The sequence below is a fragment of the Rattus norvegicus genome, chromosome 19, assembly GCF_021556685.1.
Source record: "Rattus norvegicus strain SHRSP/BbbUtx chromosome 19, alternate assembly SHRSP_T2T, whole genome shotgun sequence".
In the NCBI taxonomy this organism is placed as follows: domain Eukaryota; kingdom Metazoa; phylum Chordata; class Mammalia; order Rodentia; family Muridae; genus Rattus; species Rattus norvegicus.
This window is the reverse complement of record NC_141552.1, coordinates 27,777,732-27,800,209: the sequence shown is the minus strand read 5'-3', so window position 1 is coordinate 27,800,209 and position 22,478 is coordinate 27,777,732. Positions and strand designations below refer to the sequence as shown.

The following is a 22,478-nucleotide window of genomic DNA, read 5'->3' as shown; positions in this document are numbered from 1 at the left end:
TTTGGGGTTCCCATGATGATGCACTCAGACATGATTGGAAAGAACCAAAATGGTGGTCAGACTTGATTTATAAAATGCAGGCAACATTGCAAACTTATGTTGCAGGATATTTGATTCATATTATCAGCCCCAAGATAGTGTTATTTACTTTAAAAAAAATTACCTCTGGCAGTTCATTTCAGCACTAGCACAGATATTTTACCCTAGAGCTTTTTTTGGTTGTTTGTTTGGTTTTTGTTTTTGTTTTTGGATGAACAAGTACTTTCTTATTTTGTGGCCCAGCCCTAGCTCTTACTTCTTTGCACAGTCACAGAGAGACCTCAAACATATACTCAGCCAAAGGCCGGGGAATGTAGAAAAGAGCCTAAGGCAATACCACATAATGACATTGAAAGTGGGTGGCCAAAAGGTGTTATACAATTAACCTCACTTCAGTGAGTGATGACATACCAACCTGGTGGCCTACGATTCTGGAATATTAATCAGAATCCTTTAGTCATATTAGATCTTAATAGAAACAAGGAAGCAGTCCTTTCCTGAAGTATATATTCATCATACGTAAAGAAGATATTAAATCCATATACAACTCAGAATAGAATTATCCCCCAAGACTGGAAAGATCTGGCAGCATTAATATTAGAAGCTTCTCCTGTGTTACAGTGGTAAGCACAGAAGAAAGAGGAAGATAGGGCTGAAAACAAAAGCATCAGGCCAGAGCACTGTTTCTCAGGATGAGTTGCTAGGTGAAGGTAAATAAACCTTACTAAGTTTAATACAGTATTACATACACTGTTGTAAGTAACTGGAGCCGAGGCTATCCCCAAAGGTTTGCCTGTCTGTGAAATCTGATACCCTAACTCAGGTGTCTTCCCTGGCCTCAGTGGGAGAAGGTGCACCAGCCCTACAAAAACTTGATGTGTCTTGGTGGAGGCACACTCTGAGGGATATTCCTCTACTCTCTCAGAGGAGATGGTGTGAGGACATTGGGGAGGAACTGTGGGAGAGAAGTAACAAGAGAAAGGACAGCAATTGGGATGCAAAGTGAATTTAAGCCTGAATTAAGGTGAAGAGACACCTTAACTAAGGTAACTAATAAAAGAATCAGTGTGTGCCCATGGCTCCAGGTAGATATGTAGCAGAGGACTAGCTTATCTGGGATCACTGGGACGGGAGAACCTTGTTTCTGAGGAAGCTTCATGAACCATGATATTGGAACTTAGGCCTCTGAGGCGGGAGTGAATTGGTGGGTGGAGGAGCAATCTCATAGGGAGAGGGTGTGGGGGACAGAAGAGGGGGTCATGTAGAGGAACATGGAGTGGGAGATAAATTGGAAATGTAGATAAAGTGATGAAAGAAAACTAAAAAACATCAGACTATGAGTATCATTTAATTCAAGCCTCAAATAATAAAAACATAAATACGAGAGTCTCCTGGTCCTGTTCATGTCATCCTGAATCTTAAAATCTTTTTTCCTCCAAATTCCGTGCCACATGAGGTGCACTGACCTGTCAGCTGCCTGCTTGGATGACAACTGCAGCAGCTTCCCTATGCACTTGCTTTGTAGGAGCACGAAATCTATTGAGCTCCCTTTTCCAAGTTGGAACTTTAATTGGTAAGAGTCTTGCCTTGAGGACACCTTCCACATCTCTACAGTACAGAGGCAGGAGGCTTATCGTTAATAACATTCATCTCCTTAACTATGTCACCCTCCTCTTCAGCACATGAATTTGCTGTGACATTAAACTTCTTAGTGATCTTTTCCACTCTAAGCTGCACATGGTTTTCATGTGTTTGCCCTGTGTGTTGTTCCTTCTCCTGCAGTCTTGAGGAACAGTGACCAAAAGTAACCAAACCACAGACTCAAAGCCATGTTAATACTGTATTGTGTACTATTTTCACAGAGTTGCCTGAGGTGTAAATGGGACATGGAGAATTCGAACATAGTTTGAATCTTAGGCCTTTCACTGGGCAGTCCCTCATCTTCTCTAAAAATTAACCCCATTCTTCTACCATTGAGACCCACCTGCTGCTTAGCTCTTTACCCCTCTGCCGTGGTCTGTTCCATATCTCTTCCTGCCCATGTCTACTCTGAATCTCCTGCTTCAGCTTGCCTCTGCCTATGTCCCTCTCTATGCCCGGAAGTTCTGCCCACATACTTCCTGACGAAGCTCTTGGCCATCAGATCTTTATTACATCCAATCGGCAGTGAGACAACACCTGATACATCTCTTAGCTTGTGTTGAGCTGATGAGAAGGACAAACATCCACAAAATAGCAAACCTGATGATGGGACATAGAAATGACAAGAGAAATCCTGCCAGCACTTAGCTCACTGCCAGTACAGAACTAACAATTGAAAGTTGACACACCTTAGTACAAAGGGAGGTCACCTCAGCATTTCCCCTTTTACTCCAAGAAATACCTTTAATTTAACATTAATAAGCTAGATAAAATAAGAAAACTTATGAGATGCATCAGGTAAGAATTACTGTCACAATATTCTGTCCATTCGTATTTTCAAAATTGGAGAAGGTACTTCGTTATCTAAATTATATTAGTCTAAAATTTTGTACCTAAATCATTTTCTATCACTTTTTAAGCTTTGTATCCCTTATCTATCATAACTTTCATTTATTAACCATAATAAGTCTTCTGAGACCAAATGTACTTTCATTAATTCCAAACAATTTAAGCGTTTATGTCTTTCATCCTTAAAATTTGACACATTTTTTGCGTACAAATTTTCTTTATTCAGCTTCTACACGAAGATTATTTTTGCTCTGATTTAGAGCAGGATGCAAGGGTGGAGTGCAGACCTGAGGGGAGGGCAGATGAATGGAGTTGAGCTGCAGGATGTGAGGTTCACAGAGAATAAATAAGAAGTTAAAAAAAAATAAGAAATAAGCACAGTGGGGATGAAGCTGTGAATACTTGGCATGGGGAGGTTTGGCAGTGGACTGGGCATTTTAGGGGTGGGGTGCATTGGCGTGGGTTCTGGAGTAGTAAGGATGATGTCTGTTCTTGTCTTTTGGGGAAACTCCTCGGTCTTCTCCCATCCCTCCTCCACCTCTACCCCCACCTCCAACCGCCATAACTGCCTCCTACCACAGCAGCGGCTTCTGGGCATCGGCCTCTTTCTGCTCAAGCTCTTCTATGTGCTCGGGGTGGTACAAGCTTTTAAAAATCCCAGGCAGTGGGCAGACCACGCACACTCTCCTGGCATCCCCATCCTCTCTCAGGACTTATGGTGCCAGAGCGGATATCGCAGGAGTTTTAATACTGCTGTGGAGTGTCCATAGAGCCCTGCTTTCTGAGCCTCCCATGTCCACCCTGTTCCTGTCCAGGTTCCTGGCTGTCACATTTCTGCACGATGGTGAACAAGTTTGTTTTTCTGATTCTCATAACAAGAAAAGGTTAAGACTAAACTATCTAATCTTCAACCCCATTCAAGTTCTGAGGAGGAGAAATGTTGCCTGAATAAAAGGAAATTCAGAGCAAACAGCTTCCAAATCTAAAGAAATGACAGAAATTGTTGGCTACCATGGGAGTCAGTCAGCAAATATTCCTGTGTCACTGTGGCATCCACCTTCAACTCACTGGGCCAGGAGCTCTGACAACAATCCTTTGAAGCAGGTCACTTGAAGGACTATCCTATTTTTTTTTCCAAAAACTGGGACACAGACTTCCCCATGATCAACTTCTGCAGGCTGGACAGCTTTCTGGCAGCAGTAGAGGTAAGTGGGTAGTATTTCACCCAATGGTTCTTTAGAGCCCATCATCTTTTTCAGAATAGATTGTGGACACTACCAGGAGTTGAGGTCTCTCCCACTGTGAAAAGCCTTTAACTATTAGGACATCTGAAATGGCAGATTCTTCAGATCTCTAAAGGATTTGAGAACCACCTTTGTATATAATGTCTATCTCAGTGGACAAATGTGGCTTTTTTTCCCCAAGGGATTTACTTCCTACTTAACTTTAAAAACATACACAGGAAGTTAAATAAAGCTTATTTCTGTACCTAACTAAAGCAGTACCAACATGACTGGAAGACTGATTATTTATAGTTGGAAAGTACTAGCTTGAATTCCTTAATTATCCACGGCAGTGTGCAGTAGTAATTTTATAAAATTAGAATTTTACACCACATTGTGAATAAGTTGCATATACTTATATCTTAAAAATGAATTGAATCATTTATGCAAGTACAATTTTAAATTCTATCATCATTCAAAAATCCATGCCATCCTAAAATATTTGAGACTTGGTATTGCTTTCTAGTATAAATAGAGATACAGTGATCTATGATTTTGTCATTTTAATCCCTTCTCCTGATTTCCCACAACATTAGACAGAGAATTGAGGAGAGAAAGAGAAAGGAAGAAAGACATCCCTGATTCGAATCTGCTTTACTGTTTCCTCCCTGACCATGGCCAGTAAGAACTTGCAACCAACCCCCTAACTGACAATAATCATCTACAGCCCACGGCAGACAAATAACCACCCACCCACCCTTCCTCTTGAGAATGAGGGGGTCATGTTCCTTTAAGTTGCTTCCCAATGTGTGTGGGGTGACAACATGTTTTGGGGACCTTTCAACAATTGGGACATTTTCCAAATCCTGGGAGATCTTGCAGTTTCCTATGCGTCCAGACCCTGAATGTGGCAGGATTAACTGAAGTCCTGGCTACATTAACAATGAAAAATACAAACACACATTCCTACCATATGAGGAAGGTCACCGGATATCTACCCCTTGAAGTTTGCTCAAAACAATTAGTCAATTAGCTTTTTATTTATCTTCAGGTCACTTCTTAGTAACCAGGCAGAAAAGAGACAGATTGTTTGCAAAAATTATATCAATTGCTTCTAAGCCAGTCACCAATAGAGTTCCTGCCATCCTTTGAAGTTTCATCAGAGAGGCTCTATTTTGCACAGACTCACAATACTTATGTCTCCCATGTGGCAAACTAAAAGAACTGTTAAGATCTCCTTAAATAATTCAACAGTTTTCCCAATCCAAAGTCTCCCACCCTCCTCCAAAAAATCAAGAGATTCCTCACAAACATCTCCACTCACTTCGGTACCAGTTTATATATCAGTCACATTTCTGTTACTGCAGAAAAATACTATGACCAAGAACAACTCAAGGAATACAGTTCTTCACATTGTGGTAACCAACCCCAACTACCAAATTATTTCATTGCTAAGTCATAAATATAAGGTGGCTACTGTTTGAATTGTAATGTAAATAGCATGTATAAAGTATGTCTCATATGTGGTTGTTCCCTGAAGGGCTTGCAACCCACAGGTTGAAAACTGCACTTGTGTGTGGTGGTGGGAGGGGGGGTTGTGAGTTTTTTGTTTTGTTTGTTTGTTTTCCTTTTTCTCAAAACCCAAATGCTGATAAGAACATAGAACAATATCAGGCTCTTCAATTTTATTCCATTAGGCACTGTGTCTGCTCTCATGATATTAACATGCTGGTTTTTCTTTTTTACTATTCCCCAAAATGAACGTGAAATCATTAAAGGTGAAGCCTCCCGCAGTGCTTTACTGTCTTATTAGTTAGCAGTGTCTGACTGCCCTGCTCAGTTGTGCTTTCATGTGAGTTCTGAGATTTTTTTTTTTCATTCCCATGAAGCTCTGTATTGGGATTATAATGGGATGGATTTAAACCAGTAGATGACTCTGGTAGAATTCGATATAATAATATAAATCATACTGATACATGAAAATGAGAGGCCTCTTCATTTTCTGGTTTCTTCAGTTTTTTTTTTTCCTAATGATTTCATTTTAACAAGTCTTTACTTCCTTAGATATTACAAGATTTTTATTCTGAATGGGTTTGTTTTCTTGGCTTCTTTCGTCATATTTATTGTTGGTATACAGGAGTTCTATTGATTTTACTGTGATTTTAGTGAATGTGTCCATGAGCCATAGGAGTTTGCTAGTGGTTTCGTGGTCTTTATATATGGATCATATCGCCGGCAAATGAGAATACTCTGACTGCTTTCTTTCATATTAACATGCCTTTCCATCTCTCTATTGTCATATTGTTTGGATAAGACTTCACATACTAGTTGAATTAGATGAAAAGAATGAACATCTGTGACTTATTCCTGATTTTAGTGGAAATCCATTATGATTTCCTCCAGTTAGGATGCTGTTGGCCTTGCATATCACCTTTATAATGTTAAGGTATGTCTTCTCCATATCCCGGATTCTCCAGGACTTTTGCATTAATCACTGTGGGATTTTGCCAAAGAGATTGTCTGCCTCTACTGCAGTGATCATGTGTTTCCTGTTCTTGGTTTTCTGTGGTGAATTGTTTATTCATTTGTATTTGTTGAAACATTCTTGCACCTCTGCAGTCAAGCCAGCTTGATCACGGTACCTGACACTTTTGGTAAATGTCTGAATTTTATTTTCCAGGATATTATTGAGAAAATTTTCACTTAACTGTTCCTTCCAATCTTAGTTTCTTTTCTATGCTGTGAAGAGACACCATGAGCAAGGGAACTTGTAGAAGAAAGAGTTTATTTCAGCTTACAGTTTCAAGGATCATGAGTCTATGAATATTATGCTGGGGTACACGGCAGCAGGTAGGACACCATGTTTCTAGAGAACTGGCTGAGAGCTTACATCTTATGTGCAAGTCGGAGACAGAGAAAGTGTTAACTATAGATGGTGTTGAATTTGGAAACCTCAAAGCCCAATCCCATACACTCCTCCAACAAATCCGTATCTTATAATTCTTCCCGAATATTTCCACTAACCAGCAACAAACATTCATATATGTGAGTTTATGGGGGCCATTATCATTCAAATCACCATATTCCACTCCCAATTCCCCATAGATTCTTAAACATATCATAATAAAAATACATTAGCTCAGCTTCCAAAACCCCTGTAGTCTTTCGGTCTCTACACAGTTTATCCACAGTGCTTTTCGACCCTCCAGGAAGTCCCTTAATTATTCCCCTATGAAATCAAAAGGCAAATTGCATACATCCAATGTGTAATGCCAAAAATATGTTATCATTACAAAGGGAAATTGGGAATGTGGTGAGCCAGTTCAAGGCATTAACCCAACAGGGCACAGTCCACATTCTCTACTTCTGATGCATGACAAAGGGATTAGATGGGTCCACTGCTCTGGCTTTGCTGACTGCAACATAATTCCTAAAACTATGTTGTATCGCATAGATCTGTGGTGGTTGTGTTTTCATTGTCACTCATTTCTAGGATTTTAATTTTTCCTTATGTGTTCTCCCTTGGCCCTTTCAGTAGTGTGTTGTTTGTGTTGCTGACCTTCCACGAGAGTGTGTACTGACTGCACTTTCTATTGTGTGATACCAGTTTGATTCCTTTGTGCTTAGATAGAATGCGTGACACTACTTCAGCTTTCTTATCTTTCCTGAGGGCTCTTCTGTGTCCTAATCCGTGGTCAATTTTGGAGACAGATCCACAGGCTGATAGAAAATATATGTATAGTTCAGTGTAGTTTGTTAGGTCCATTTGACTGATGATGTCACTGAATTCTGCTCCTCCTCTTTTGTTTATTTGCATGTGATCTGCCAAGTGGTCAGAATAGACTATTAAAAACAATCACAACCACTATTATAGCTAATGGGTAATTTCAGATCTATCTGATAATTATATATTTAAATTTGTGACTGCTGTGTTTAATATGTATATATTTAGAATTGTAGTATCTTTTGGTAATTGCAAAGTATGAAATGAATGTCCTTACATCTTCTGGACAGGATTGGTTTGAAATCTATTCTGTCAGCTGGATAGAGAAACTGCATAGAATTGCTATAGGGACCTGTGTCTTAGGTCTGTTTCCCTAGTATATCCTCTAGATCTCATGATGGTGATCCTGTTTCTGGCTAAATGTATGTCTGTTTACTGGGGAATTGAGTTTAGTGACATGCAAATATTATTTAAACCTATGTATTTAATTTTGTTAATTTTTGTGGGTTTTATTGGCTTCTTTTGATTGACTGTTCTAGTTTTGTTAAATTATTTCCTGTTTCCTCTGGTATTTTATCCTTCTCTTCAAACTAAAGTATTCCTTTTAGGATCCTCTACAGAGCTGTCTTACTGGTTATACATATTTTGTAAATTTATTCATCATATGCCTTAATCAGCACAGTAGCTGGGCAGCTGCCTGCCCTCCATGGTATCAGATCTACTTTCCAAACAATAACGCTAACTCTTACTGACTGTGTAGCATCTTGGCTGCTCTTTCTTCCCCTTGGACAGCCCTCAGGACCAGGCTCTCCTTCCCTTAACCATGGCTGCTGTCCTCTTCCTCTCTCCTCTCCATCACACATGTTCTTCCTTTATTCTATGGCAGCTTCTTCTTCCTTCTTCCCTCCTCATGATCCTCTCTAGCAAAGCCCTCAAAGCTCACCTCCCCCATCTCTCTGCTGTGCAGCTGTTGGCTGTTGGCTTCTTTATAATCACAGTTAACTGGGAGCAGGGTCAGTTTTTAGAGATAACCAATCTTGAGTTCCACAAATTAGCATTAAAATACAAGCAGAATTAGGCCAATCCACTACAAGGATTTCTTTTGTTTTGTTTTGGTGTAAGTTTTCTTTTACCTTTTCACTTTTTATTTTATTTTTGGCTATTTTTTTATTAATTGGTTATTTTATTTATTTATATTTCAAGTGTTGTCCCACTTTCCAGACTCCCCTCATCATATCTTACATCCCATTTCTGCTCAGCTTTGCCTATATGACAGTGTTCCCCCACCCACACATATCCATTCCCACCTCACAACTCCAGCATCTACTTTTGGTGGGCAACAGGCCTCAGCATAGTCAATGGCCTCCCGCCACATGGGTGCCACTTAAATCAGTCCTCTTCTACACAGTTACCTAGAACCATAGACCCTGTATATACTTTGGCTGGCAGTTTATTCCCTAGGAGCAGGGGGATTGGTGACAGAGGGTCTGGTTAGATATTAAAGACCAATGGTTGCTGCTTTCTCTTCTTTTTCTGGTTATGGGTGAAATGGTGATTGTGTGCTTCATTTTTTGAAATTATTGAGAGATGATTTATTTCTTCCTTTTTCTTGGGTATAGTTTAGCTCATTGTCTTGGAGTTTCCCTACTACAATCCTCTGTTGTGCTTTCTTAGAGAAAAATATTGTTTAAATTTGGTTTTGTCATGAAATATTTTGGTTTCTCCATTTATGGTGATTGAGAATTATGCTGCGTATCGGATCCTTGGTCTGCATTACATCTGCCCAAGATTTTCTGGCTTTTGGAGTCTCTGTTGAGAAGTCTGGTGTAATTCAGATAGGTCTGAACTTGTTTGTTACTGGTTATTTATACCTTACCCCTTTTAATGATCTTTCTTTGATCTGTGCATTCCGTATTTTAATTATTATGTTAATGGAGGAATTGTTTCTGGTATGATTAAATTGGCATTCTGTAGGATTGTTGTACCTTCATGGCCTTTTCTTCCTTTACCTTATGGATGTTTTCTGCTATGATTTACTGAATATGCTTACTGGACCTGTGAAGTGGAAATCTAAATTCTCTTCTATTCTATTATCCTTATGTTTGGACTTTTAATTCTGTCCTGAAATTCATGGATATTTGTATTCAATAAACCATACATGGTTATCTGAGATGGGTATTTTGTGATTCGTGGGGTGATCTCCTTGACCCCAACTCTTACATTTAGTACCACGTTTTATAATGAAACAAGGTCAAGAATGGTGACCTCTTGCCATAAACTATATGAAAAAGGCAGGTGAATTAATGTGTGTCAAGTATCAGTAGATTCCTGGGTGGTTTTTGCTCCGGGTTGGCCATATGCAACAGTTTCAAAAGCCCAAGTTTGATGTTCCTTGGGATTCCCAAGATGATGCACTCAGACCTGACAGACAACACCCAGAATCCTCGTCAAAGAAATTGATTTATAAAATCGAGGGAACGTTACTAAGTCATGTTACAATATATTTGATCACACTGTGATCTCCAAGAATGTATTATTTACTGAAAAACTAGTGTGTGGTATAGCAGGGCCATGGCACAGACATTTAAAGCAAGAGTTGTTTATTCATGTAAACATGGACTTAATTACGGTATGGCTCACCTACCACACACATTTATGGCAAAGGTAAAAAGTGCACTTAGGTCCAGCAGATCAAGACACAACGTGAAAGGAAATCTAGATAACTAAACCAATGGAAAGTTTTTGAGTTAAAGGATTTTTAAGAAAGTGTTCAGAGGGAACAGGACTGCTCTTCTTCTGGGAGGTCAGTGAATCAGGAAAGACAGTTGGGAGCTTTACTTGACTTCAGCATCTGACTCCTGAAACTTCATTGGTAAAATTAATGTCTGGAATTTTGGATTGTAAAACAACAGGTTGGCCCTGCAGCTTTGGGCAAGGCCCATGGACAAAGAGATCGCACCTGATGGGAACAATCTTAAAAGCCATCTGATTCTGGTAAGTCACCTGAGAAGTCCTCAAGGAGAGAGGAATGAATGGGTAGCACCATAAGAGAAGGCTTTAGGATCTCGGATAGTGCTACTCTAGATGCCTTGGAAATAGAAGCAGAAAATGTAAAGCTAAATGACTTCACAGGAATTAGCTCATTTCTGATTATGATTTTTTCATATTGGTATTTTATATTTATTCTTTTTTTTAAAATTTAAATCAAGAGCCTTAGGTTGTAATGCGAGGCGGTCTTAGAATCAGAAAATGCTTAGAACACTTGTATGGCACCCCACAACTAACACTATCTGGCTAGAAATTCTACTTTTACCTTCATCATCATCGACAGCTTCCATTTAACCAGCAGGGTCCATGCCAGGCAGACACTGAGCAGGTTGTATGTTCTGTTAATCTCCACAACAACCCAATTCAGAAGAAACACCCCCATTTTACAGGTGAAGAAACCACAGCTCAAAGCAAATGAGTATCAGGGTCCCCTCAGTCTCACTGGCTGTCACTTAGACCCACATCCTTCTCTGTAAGGGAAGACATGGGCCTGATGTGGCTGTGCAAGCTGATTCTGCTGAGATGATCAATGCTATTCTTGACCCTGGAAGAATTTAAGACAAGGTGACCCACAGACTCCTGTGATAGATTCTGCCTCTGGGTTCTAGGGTGGGACACAGTATCCCTTGCCATGGGTCTCTACTCATCTGAGGAGTCTGCTCCCATGTGTCAGCTCATATGGCAGTGGTCTCAACATTACTAGTGCTGTAACCCTTTAATACAGCTATTCATACTGTGATGATCCCCTCCATAAAATTATTTCCTGCTACTTCATAAATAATATTGCTACTCTTATGAGTCATAATGTACAAGGTATCTGATATGCAATATCTGTGAAGCAGTTGCCACCCACAGGTTGAGAAATATTGCTCTATAAACTTTTTTTTTAATGAAAGGCTTTCACCTCAGAAGTACCTGGACCAGTTGTAAGAGCCCTGAAATACTGGCAGGCCCAAGACTGCTTGCCTTAATGACAACAGAGATTCCTGGCTAAAGGCACAATCTGAAATCACTGTCCCCAGGTCATTTCTTGCCTAAATTTTCCCTCATTACAATGTCTGTCTGCTTGGACATGTCTGTCCAGGAAGCCAGTCCATGTAGTCTCTGATACAGACAGAATGCTAAAGGCAAGAATGCTTTCCCTCTGTTGGCCCACAGTCATTTCTATAGAAGTAAGTTCAAATCCCCTGTGGATAAATGTGTGTCTCTCACATGGTGTGTGAGACTTGAAATGTCAACCATTTGAGTTGACAAAAAACAAATTTCACTTCAGATTTACAGCTGACTAAAAATTATTTTTGGGAGAATGCAGAGGGTGACCAGGCCTGCAGAGTCAGATCCCCTCCCTGCCTGGAATGATCCCACCCTCTGTAGACTTCAGCTTCACCTATAAGGTGTAATCAGAAAAATCTGACCTTAAGATTCTGAAGTCCACAATATGCACAACCCCTAAAGTTGGTAAACGGCCTATATGGGGGTTTTCTCCAGTTTAAACTATTCTGGCTTCTTTTCTCTCTTGTGCTGCAAACTGTTCTCTCAGGTCCGTTGGGTTCAAGTCAAGGCCTCGTGGGTGGGGAGGAAGATGTTCTGTTGTGTGAATGAGTATGGATTAAGAATGTAGCCCCACCAACAGATTGGGAAAAGATTTTTATCAATTCTACAACAGATAGAGGGCTTATATCCAAAATATACAAAGAACTCAAGAAGTTAGACCGCAGGGAGTCAATAACCCTATTAAAAAAATGGAGTTCAGAGGTAAACAAAGGATTCACAGCTGAGGAATGCCAAATGGCTGAGAAACACATAAAGAAATGTTCAACATCTTTAGTCATAAGGGAAATGCAAATCAAAACAACCCTGAGATTTCACCTCACAGCAGTGAGAATGGCTAAGATCAAAAACTCAGGTGACAGCAAATGCTGGCGAGGATGTGGAGAAAGAGGAACACTCCTCCATTGTTGGTGGGATTGCAGACTGGTACAACCATTCTGGAAATCAGTCTGGAGGTTCCTCAGAAAATTGGACATTGAACTACCTGAGGACCCAGCTATACCTCTCTTGGGCATATACCCAAAAGATTCCCCAACATATAAAAAAGACACGTGCTCCACTATATTCATAGCTGCCTTATTTATAATAGCCAGAAGCTGGAAAGAACCCAACAGAGGAATGGATACAGAAAATGTGGTACATCTACACAATGGAATATTACTCAGCTATCAAAAACAATGATTTTATGAAATTCATAGGCAAATGGATGGAACTGGAAAATATCACCCAGAGTGAGGTAACCCAATCACAGAAAAACACACATGGTATGCACTCATTGATAAGTGGCTATTAGCCCAAATGCTTGAATTACCCTAGATGCGCAGAACACATGAAACTCAAGAAGAATGACAAAAAAGCGAATGCTTCACTCCTTCTTTAAAAGGGGAACAAGAATACCCTTGGCAGGGAATAGGGAGGCAAAGTTTAAAACCGAGGCAGAAGGAACACCCATTCAGAGCCTGCCCCACATGTGGCCCATACATATACAGCCACCAAACTAGATAAGATGGATGAAGCCAAGAAGTCCAGGCCGACAGGAGCCGGATGTAGATCGCTCCTGAGAGACACAGCCAGAATACAGCAAATAGAGAGGTGAATGCCAGCAGCAAACCACTGAACTGAGAATGGGACCCCCATTGAAGGAATCAGAGAAAGAACTGGAAGAGCTTGAAGGGGCCTGAGACCCCATATGTACAACAATGCCAAGCAACCAGAGCTTCCAGGGACTAAGCCACTACCTAAAGACTATACATGGACTGACCCTGGGCTCCAACCTCATAGGTAGCAATGTATAGCCTAGTAAGAGCAACAGTGGAAGGGGAAGCCCTTGGTCCTGCCAAGACTGAACCCCCAGAGAACGTGATTGTTGGGGGGAGGGTGGTAATGGGGGGAGGATGGGGAGGGGAACAGCCATATAGAAGAGGGGGGGTTAGGAGGATGTTGGCCCGGAAACCGGGAAAGAGAATACAATCAAAATGTAAATAAGAAATATTCAAGTTAATAAAGAAAAAAAAAAAAAAAACAGAATGTAGCCCTACTCTGACTTGCCAAGTAAGCTGCAGAAAATCTTCCCCAATCACAGAACTGGGCCATGTGAGAGCCTACACTGTTTAAAATGGAGAGTGGATGCTTTCTCCTGGAAGAAATAAATGGGGGTTGACTGTCACTTGTGAACCTTCTGTGTTAAGTCACTTCTCAGAAGGGAAGCTATCCTCTAACTCTTCCATGGGACCCACCCAGCACTGGGGCCTGAGGATCCTATGGTGTTGCAGCTCTGAGCTGGGAGGGGTAGCTCTCACCCTGACATGGAGAAGCCTGTTTTCACAGCTGATCCTGATCTGAGGAGCAGGTGCTTTTAAAGAAGCATGTGAGAGTATCTCCTGCAGGAGACCACACTCTGCAGGGAAAGTCACACAGGACGGCAAATAGTGACTTCCCAACAAACACAGGGCATGGGAACCAGGGAGGGCACTGGATGGATGGTCGGAGAGTTTGAGAAAGCCTGCATCTCCCTGAAGGACTTCCCACAACCATAAGTCCCACCACTGTCCCCTTCTCACAGGGGAGGCTCAGCAAAGCCTGCCACCTGCTGGGATCCCTGCAAACTAAAACTGGAGTGGAGAACTGAGGAAAGCACTTTGGTGGAGGGGGAGACTCAAGTCTCCAGGGCCAGGTCAGCCTTCTGTCCCTTTGGTTCTCCTCACTTCACAGAGGCGCCTATTGAAAGGTGAGGCAAGCCGGGATCTCAACAATCTTTGGCCAAAGAAGTGAGAGCCCACAGGGCAGAGCAAGGCAAAGCAGAGCCAGCAGAGCAAAGTGAAGCCCTGCCAGTCAGCAAATAGGCCTTGGGCATGTGGGACTGGTGGCAGCAGTGCTTGCCCTTGCTCTCCTGGTGGCGAAGAACCCCTGCCTGGATGTGGGGAAACTCACAGTGGCTTGTCCTCCAGCTGCAACTGCCAGTGCTTGGGGAGGGGGAAGTTGAAGATGCTCCCATGATCCTCCGATTTCTGGCCCACTTTGTCAGCAGTTGTCTCTGTTCAAGACTGTGGTCAGCCCTGCCAGAAACCCGGAGGACACGTAGAGCAAGCACAACTGGCCAGCAACCACCATGGTCATCCACGGTGGGACCCAGGCCAAGTGGCAACAGAGGTGTGCCAGGCAGCCAGGCACCAGCCCCAAGCCTGTGCATACTGAGGCCAATGACACTCCACTAGTCCCTCCCACCATGCACATCCCACCCCTGGCAGGCAAGATCTCTCTGTCCAGGGTTCCCCCAGACCTGCAACTACCAACAACTCAATGAGCCCTTACTTAATTCTTCTTAACCATAATGGCTTGTCATAAAAGGTCATGGGGAAAGTGAATGATGAGATAAAAGCCTTAGAAGAAAACTAGAGAGACTTACGGAAATGAAGAAGAAAGCTCTCTTCCCAGTAGGAGCCTGGCAGTTCCAAGCTCAGGGCACCTCATGTCCAGTCTTGAATCCAGCATGCACTGTTGTGGAGAACCTGCGTGCTTAAGGACCTGGCTTCCCACTCATTCTCCTGAGATGATGACTTTAATTCTTTTAATTTTTACTGGTTATTTTCTTCATTTCCATTTCATGTGTTATCCCCTTTTCCAGTTTCCTTTCTCCACGAAGCAGAGTCCAGCTCACAAGCCTGAGCAGCTGCAGCCATAGTGCACCATGGGGGATCCTGGGGCAGACTGTTTCATCACCAAGATCCTGTGGACCCACAGGGGCTGCATGACCTTAAAGGAACTGCAGAGTAGGATCAGGCTCCAGAGGCAGAGCTCTATGAGCTGCTGGGCAAGACTGCTTATTCCTATTGGAGACTGGAGATCAGGCAGGGATCACGCTGTAGGTGGCGGCTACTACTGAAGCCTGTGGCTTCAATCTCAAGTGCATCCAGGGACCATGCTACAGATTGCCCAAGCCTCTGCAAGCTCAAACTTCTGGGACAGAGTCATTATGCAATATCCCAGAGAAACCTCTGCAAATATCCACACCAAGTTTTAGGAACAGAGCTTCCAGGTCCTGAAGAATCATGAGCTTTCTGGGCTTAACCAAGAGGAGCCGGCCTTCTTCCTGGTACAGGGGGATGCTTTTCTCCTGCAAAAGTTACTACAAAGGAGACAGCCACAAACAGATCTGCTTGAAGCCACAGCCATGCAAGAGAGTCCAAGTCTGTGAGCACTTCACCCAGGCCAACTGCCGTTACCTCAACTGTCTCAGGTCTCATGACCCGATGGACAGGAAGGTGTTGACCTCCACGTGACTGAGCACGGGCTGAGTTCTGATGGGGTCCAGAACATCCAGGACATCTGCAACAACAAACACATTAGGAGGAGACCCACTGGCATGAGAGCTCCCCATGAACATCATAGCAGCAGGGCACACAGAGACAGAAGCAAAAGCAAAGACTGATTCCTTCCAAACAGTCTAGGATTTCTCTCCCATGTCTCATTTTGACATCTGGTCCACCTTGTCCAGATGTCACCAGCTGTAAGGATTCCCTGGAGGACGTGTCTACAGCTGTCACTCAGGAGGTCAAGAACCTGGGGACCCAGGACTCTGCACAGCTTTCCTTGGTCTCATCTAAGGCTGCTGGAGTCTGAGGACCCAGTCACATGAGAGCAAGCCAGGGGTTTTCTGAGAATGGTGATCTGGATGCTTCTTTTCTAGGAATCCTACTGATTCTTTGTAAGCTCCTGCCTCCTCTGCTGGCTTTCTTCTTGCTGCAGGAAAAAGAAATGAAGCCATGTCCATGAGAACAGGTGTGACTTCTGGACACCGCATGGAGGTCAAGGGAAAGAATGAGGCTCCAGACATCGATTACATCCCATTTTAAATGGTTCTATTGATGGGGTGACAATGGAAGAAGCAACAGACTCAGGAATTCTAGGTAAAAGGAGAAACTCAGGGAAGGAGTTTGGCAATGTTCCTTCTCTTTCAATTCAGTGGAATAATTGAAGCACTATTGTTATTGGGTCTTCATTAAAAGTCTGGTAGAAAGGATGCATTAAAGCCATGTGGCCCTGATTATTATTATTTTTAATTTTTGGAGTGGCAGCCTTTAATGACTGTATCTATTTTCTTATGGGAATTATTCATTACCTTCCCAGATCTGTATTTAACTTGGTATTTGTTATCTGTTAGAAAAATCACCAGTATCAAATAGGTTTTTCACTTTTCTGTAGTAAAGGCCTCTGAAGTAAGCCCTAATGATTGTTGAATTCACTCAGTGTCCGTTGTTACGTCCCCCTTTCATTTCTGATTTGGTAATTTAGATATAGGCTCTGTGGTTTGTCTGTCTTGTGGATCTTCTCAAAAAAAAAAAAAAAAGCCAGCTCTTGCTTTGCTTGGCTCTTTGTATCATTCTCTTTGTTTGTAATTGATTGATTTTCGTTCTGAGTTTATTTCCTGCCATCAAATCCTACCAGACTCTCTATGGGATGAGGCTTTGCCTCACCTTGGTAACAGCAGCATGTGATACATGAAGCTTTTGCTGCTCTCTGTAGTGGGGATGACGTCACAATTTCACTGAAAACCATGCACAGCCTCGTTTTAGACTGTATTAAAGTAGCCCACGATTTCAGTGCTCCCTGCAAGGTGCCATGAGACAGTAGTAACATGAGTCTGCCTGCACCTCGACAGTTTTCACTAGGGACTACACACACACACACACACACACACACACACACACACACACACACTTTACTGACATGGTGCACATACTTTGCACACAAAGAAGAAAGTGAGCAGTAATGAAAACACAACAATAATGGAATTGATGGAGGGAGTTGTGGGGAAGCTGGGGCTTAGAGTTACTTAAAGGCCCTGTGCAGGCTCTCCTTTTGTTGGAGGAGAAACTTCAAGTGCAATGGGGTTCTTTATTTTCTTTCTGTATAGCACACAGAGCTAGGGTGGAAACTAGGTTTTGATCATCTTTGGCAAGTACTAGAACACTGAATTAATTCCTAGGGCTGGAACCTATTAATCTTCTACAGAATTACAGAGCAGCCTGGATGAAGACTCTCAGCTGACAATGTGGACATCTCAAGACAGGCACTGGACAATGGCTGACAGACTTGACTGAAGACTGGAAATGTTTTGCTATCTCAGCGGAAAAGAAGGCCCCTCATACCACACTGTACTCTAAGGACAGTTTATTCAGGTTAGGATGACATGAACTATTGTCTCATGTCACAGATGTCAGCACAAAATATCCTAGGTATTGTAGGCTGTAGGTAGCATTAACAGGACGAATCACACTGTGTTGTGAAGACATAGAATATGACTATATGTAGCAAGAACCAGCCTCTTCCAGTTTCTAAGATCATACCTGAGAACCTCAAATATAGTAATAATGTGATAATGTGGTATAAGTCTAGTTACAACTAGGTTTTATTGTGATACGGATAACTCTTTTTGTGTCATGGTCAGTTTATAATGAATGACTAGAGAACCTAAGCTTGACAATAACCAAAGACTACATTGCTTCTCTAGCTGCTGAGCTTTTAAAAGCCCTGGTGTGACAGCAACTGTTTGTGGACATTCTGGATTATTCCTTCTGTACTGATATATAAATGGGGATCTTTCATATCCACTTTCTTCCAAGTCTACCAGCCATCTCAGATTGTTGCTGTAATATGCCTGACAATCAAGGACACAGAAAAATAACTTCATACACAGCAAGGACATGGCAATCATATCCTGTGTCGTTATGTATGTTCTGGATGAGGTTGGTTAAAATGACAATATTGCACAAAGCTTTATATAGGACCCATCAAATTAAGGGTCACTATGCACTGTCATAGCTAAAATGGCCTGGTCAGAAGTGACCACTGGATCACTCTTCTGTAACTTCACATGAGAGGCTTGTGCTTTTTGTGTTTTTTATTTTTCTGTTTTTTTTCTTATTTATTTATTTATTGCTTTATATGTTGTCAGGAAGATAGTTCAAGTCATGGATCTGCCCCCAAAATCTGAGCTTTGCTACTAATACTGTAAACAGTATTAGTGTATGCATTCAATAAAATAACTGGTTTTTTTTTTTTAGTACGATAGATGCTTTTGTGTTTTGTGGGGTGATCCATGAAACAGGAGTGAAGATGCTTGTTTCTTACTCTGTCCACTGAGTTATGTCTCTAGGCTTGTCCTACTCCTTTGGCTGCACCCCCCCCACATCTGCTGACTATTTTATTTTTCAGATAAAATCACACGTTATAGCTTAGAGAGGCCTGTAAGCAATCCTACTTTGGTAACTTAAGTGCAAAGAAGAGAGCCCCACAAACAGTCTGAGGGTGCATTCACTGGTGGATCCAATATTTCAGTTTCCTCTGCTAACAGATCACCACATTGTTGCCAGGACCATAATGAATGCAATTCTTTCTCCTAAGGAATTTGGTGGCAACTGTCAAATGTTAAGCACAAAGCTTCAGGTTGTACCTATAACACACACCCACATCGCAACCTACCCTACAGGCTATTTCTGGGTGTGATTTCATGCACCTGCACATGATGAGACAGGAGACCTCTTTGGCTACTTATAGGAACTGGTGTGATTTCTCAGTAATCTTTAATGTGTAATATTGCTGACTGTGGAGAATTTGAGGTAGGATGAAACATTTCTGTGCAGGGATTGGGGAGGAAGCACTCATTTAGATACATAGCAATGACTTAGGTTTTTCCAATCAAGCCTAGAGCCAAATTTGGCTTTGGAAGCATGTGGTGCTCAGTGGCTATGACACAGGGAAGTCTCCTGAAAAGGGCACATCAGCTTTTGCTCAGTACAGGGAGAACATTAGCAAGGAGGCAAAGTCTGTTCTCCGTGACATCAGCAGTCCCTTCGTGGACATTCTATTGTCTCCTAGAGAGACCTTGGAATCCCTGTGATGTCACCAGTATCGTTGTGACAACCAATTCCCTACTTTTTCTCTTAGTGTCCAAAGGATATATCCACAGACATGTTTGCCCGTCTTTGTAGGCGCTTTGGGAGAGTTGATGTTGATAGAGAAGAGTCTAGAGTGAAGCAAAGGAAACCTAAAGGTAATGATGGATACAGGACATGGGGAATGTGGAGTAAGTTCTGGGCAGTGTATGTTGAGCTTCCTGTCAGGGGTGTGTGTGGGGGTCTTCCGCTGGCCGTTTTAGTAATGGGCCACAACCACTGGAACATCTCCACAGATATTGAATTCCATGATTACCACAATTCCTGAAAGTCAAGGTTTTCACATCATTAGTTTCTCCATAACCACATGGAGGATATGGCAATGCCTATGCTATTATTGGGTGATCTTCTAGTCTTTACTTTTACAGTGCATTTGGTAGGTTAAATCGATATAATAACACCATCAGGAGTCATGGAGGGTATAACTTTTCTGAATTAAACAGGGCATCAATGTACTTCACTTTCATTGCTTCTTTAAATTCAGTGACTGTGTGACAGTAGTAAGAGGGAGAGAATTGTGCTCCTGGCCATGACCTTATATTCTTAGAACTCCTCTGACTACCTCTGGCTGACGGAGCCAATCTTACCTTCATATATTAGACGTTCTGTGTGGCAGATATTTTTCTACAGTAGCCAAACTATATGGAGCAGGTAGAGAAAGAGCCTGTAACCTATTGGCACTTCTGGGGCATTTGTCATTTCAGTAGGGGGAATTAATAAGTCTGTTGACCATGTCCTCCCCCTACATGACTTTTTAATGCAAAGTTATTGGACTAGAGTAACAGTGTAGGATATCTGAGTATCCCTGATCAATCAAGTCATTGTGGATGCTGAATTGATGATCTGACTTCTGAAACCAGAGGGGTGAGGGTCCTGAAACCAGGTTGTAGCCTGCGTACCTGATAATAATCCTGGAGAAGGCATCTCTCTGGTACTTGTAAGACTGTGTGGGCGGGCATAGGGAACACCTGGCTGCTTACATCTCTTGGTCTCTATATAGTAGTGGGGGAACTGTGATCCACTTAGGAGGCCTCTTCCACATAGAACAAACTCCTTGCAGTGACACTGGCTTCCAAGCACATTCTCCTGTTTGGACCTCACTGTGGTCTGTGTATGCTCTATGCATTCGCCCCATGCAGGTTCACTTGTGTTCTTCTACCTACAGAGGCCTGCAGACAGACGTCATCCCCTGAAAATGTCCTAAACAAGGTGCAGGCCAACGAGGAAGAGGAGAGGCTGAATAGAGAACTGGAGCTAACTACCAAGGAGAGAAATGAGCTGACAGATCGCCTCCTTTATGTGACAGGTGGATCCATGAGCAAGAGGTATGCATTGCTTCAAACAAACGACCTTGTCCTAAACCTCATCTCCCATAGAGAGGAGATTCAGAACCTGACCCTTACTGAGGAGTGAGTTTGGAAATGGACTCTCTGATTCTGGCTGTTGAAAATCTGAACTTGTGATCTGAGTGAAGATTTCAGGGATAAAGTCACTGGAGCATGAGTTCCCAGTGTACAATTGGAAAGCCCTTGACAGGTGGTAGCTTTGCAAGGTTCTAGGTGCTGTGAGTTTGTGGAGAGTGTTTGTACTTGCTAGGAAGGTGACTGAATGCTATCATCTCATGGCAGCACCCTTAGGTGACAGGTCCCACATTGTTCATATCAATGCTTAACTAGAAGGCCTGAGGCTCTGGCCTGTTCTTTCTTGTCTGTGTACCCTACACTCTGAGACAGTAATGGTGCATACATTTCTACTGATTCTCATTGTGCTCTTTCCATATTTGTCTCTCTCATTCTCTGAGTCTGTTTACTTTTCTTTTCTTGTGGGTATGTCCCAGTTTGTGTGTTGTGTGTGCACAGGTCTGCATGCATATGCACAACTTTTATATGTTTCTGTGTCCCTCCAGCCTTGGAATTTAGGGGTCTGTTTTTTGACCTCAGGATTTACCTTTATAATAGTTTCATGGAGGTGTAAGTACTTTATTTTGGAAGCCCCACTTTCAACAGCACAGTACTTTGCCTGTGTGGTCACATTTGTCTATACATTTGTATGCCTTGGGCAGATTATAAGTTTGTGGCAATATCTCGTCTCATCTCCAGAATTATGTGTACTGTCTGCCTCTAGAATATTAGTTATTCGGCTTGTAGCATTCCACTTGTCAAAACAGGAAAAATGAAATCAGAGGCTTCTGGATATGTGTGTGTGTGTGTGTGTGTGTGTGTGTGTGTGTGTGTGTGTGTGTTTGGGTAAGCTCTGGGGCCTAGGCTCTTGACAGCATAACTGGTTTGAATGCAGATCCAGCCCTCCTGATTGAAAAAAGTGAGCCAGGGAACCCTTTATCTGGGTGCTTAGCTTCTGTTGTCCTGGGCACACAATTCCAAGTTTCTGAAGCTGAAGAAGATCCAAATATGTAGAATTCAGAAAGTGTCCTTCCAGGCATGGGGTAGTACAGGACACAGCCTGAGTTCATATAATCCTAAACCTCGATGTTCATTGGGTTCTATCTTCCTGGGGCCAGCCCCTACTTCAGGCCAAATCCATTTTATGAAAACTTGAATAAAGGAGAAAGAGGTCATGTCATTACTGCACAACTTAGACACAAAGAACATTGAACATCGTGAGAAATTTCAGGAGCTCAAGAAGGAGATTAACTTCTATCGGTAAATACTGGTCAGAAGGGCCCATCACTTGTGGAATGGCCATGTCTGCCTCTCTTTGTTCTGGACCGGAGGGTCTGCAGCTCTGGGCCCATCTCTTCTGCTGTTTAAATATCACTGTGCCGTGGGTCTTTTGGACTCAGATTCAGTTCCATAAGAGACTGTCATTTATCACCACAGTGTCTATGCATCTTTAGAAGGCTCTGGATAGAACTACACTGATTCAGGCATCAGAGTGTTATTAGGCCAACCTGCGGCTCTGGGGTCATACCAGGTTTAACAAAGCTCAATG

At 42.3% G+C, this 22,478-nt stretch overlaps 2 protein-coding genes and 1 pseudogene across 5 annotated transcripts in view; all 3 read left to right on the top strand.

The window, feature by feature from the left end:
- LOC134483411 (disks large homolog 5-like) overlaps window positions 1-22,478 on the top strand; it is a 230,132-nt gene that overhangs the window by 15,679 nt on the left and 191,975 nt on the right. The window lies entirely within an intron of this gene.
- Window positions 1-22,478, top strand: part of LOC147999324 (uncharacterized) — a 150,952-nt gene that overhangs the window by 126,754 nt on the left and 1,720 nt on the right. Inside the window, exons 1-4 of one of the 3 annotated variants that reach the window (XM_087596588.1) lie at window positions 3,097-3,734; window positions 10,389-10,470; window positions 19,522-19,627; window positions 20,695-20,854. In XM_087596588.1, the coding sequence (XP_087452714.1) occupies window positions 10,417-10,470; window positions 19,522-19,627; window positions 20,695-20,854 (320 nt within the window). In that variant the 5' untranslated portion in view covers window positions 3,097-3,734; window positions 10,389-10,416. Of the gene's footprint in view, window positions 1-3,096; window positions 3,735-10,388; window positions 10,471-19,521; window positions 19,628-20,694; window positions 20,855-22,047; window positions 22,190-22,478 lie in introns of those variants that run through there. The other 2 variants (XR_015643941.1, XM_087596589.1) reach the window with 2 other exon arrangements.
- On the top strand, window positions 15,263-16,549 carry LOC147999325 (zinc finger CCCH-type antiviral protein 1 pseudogene; annotated as a pseudogene).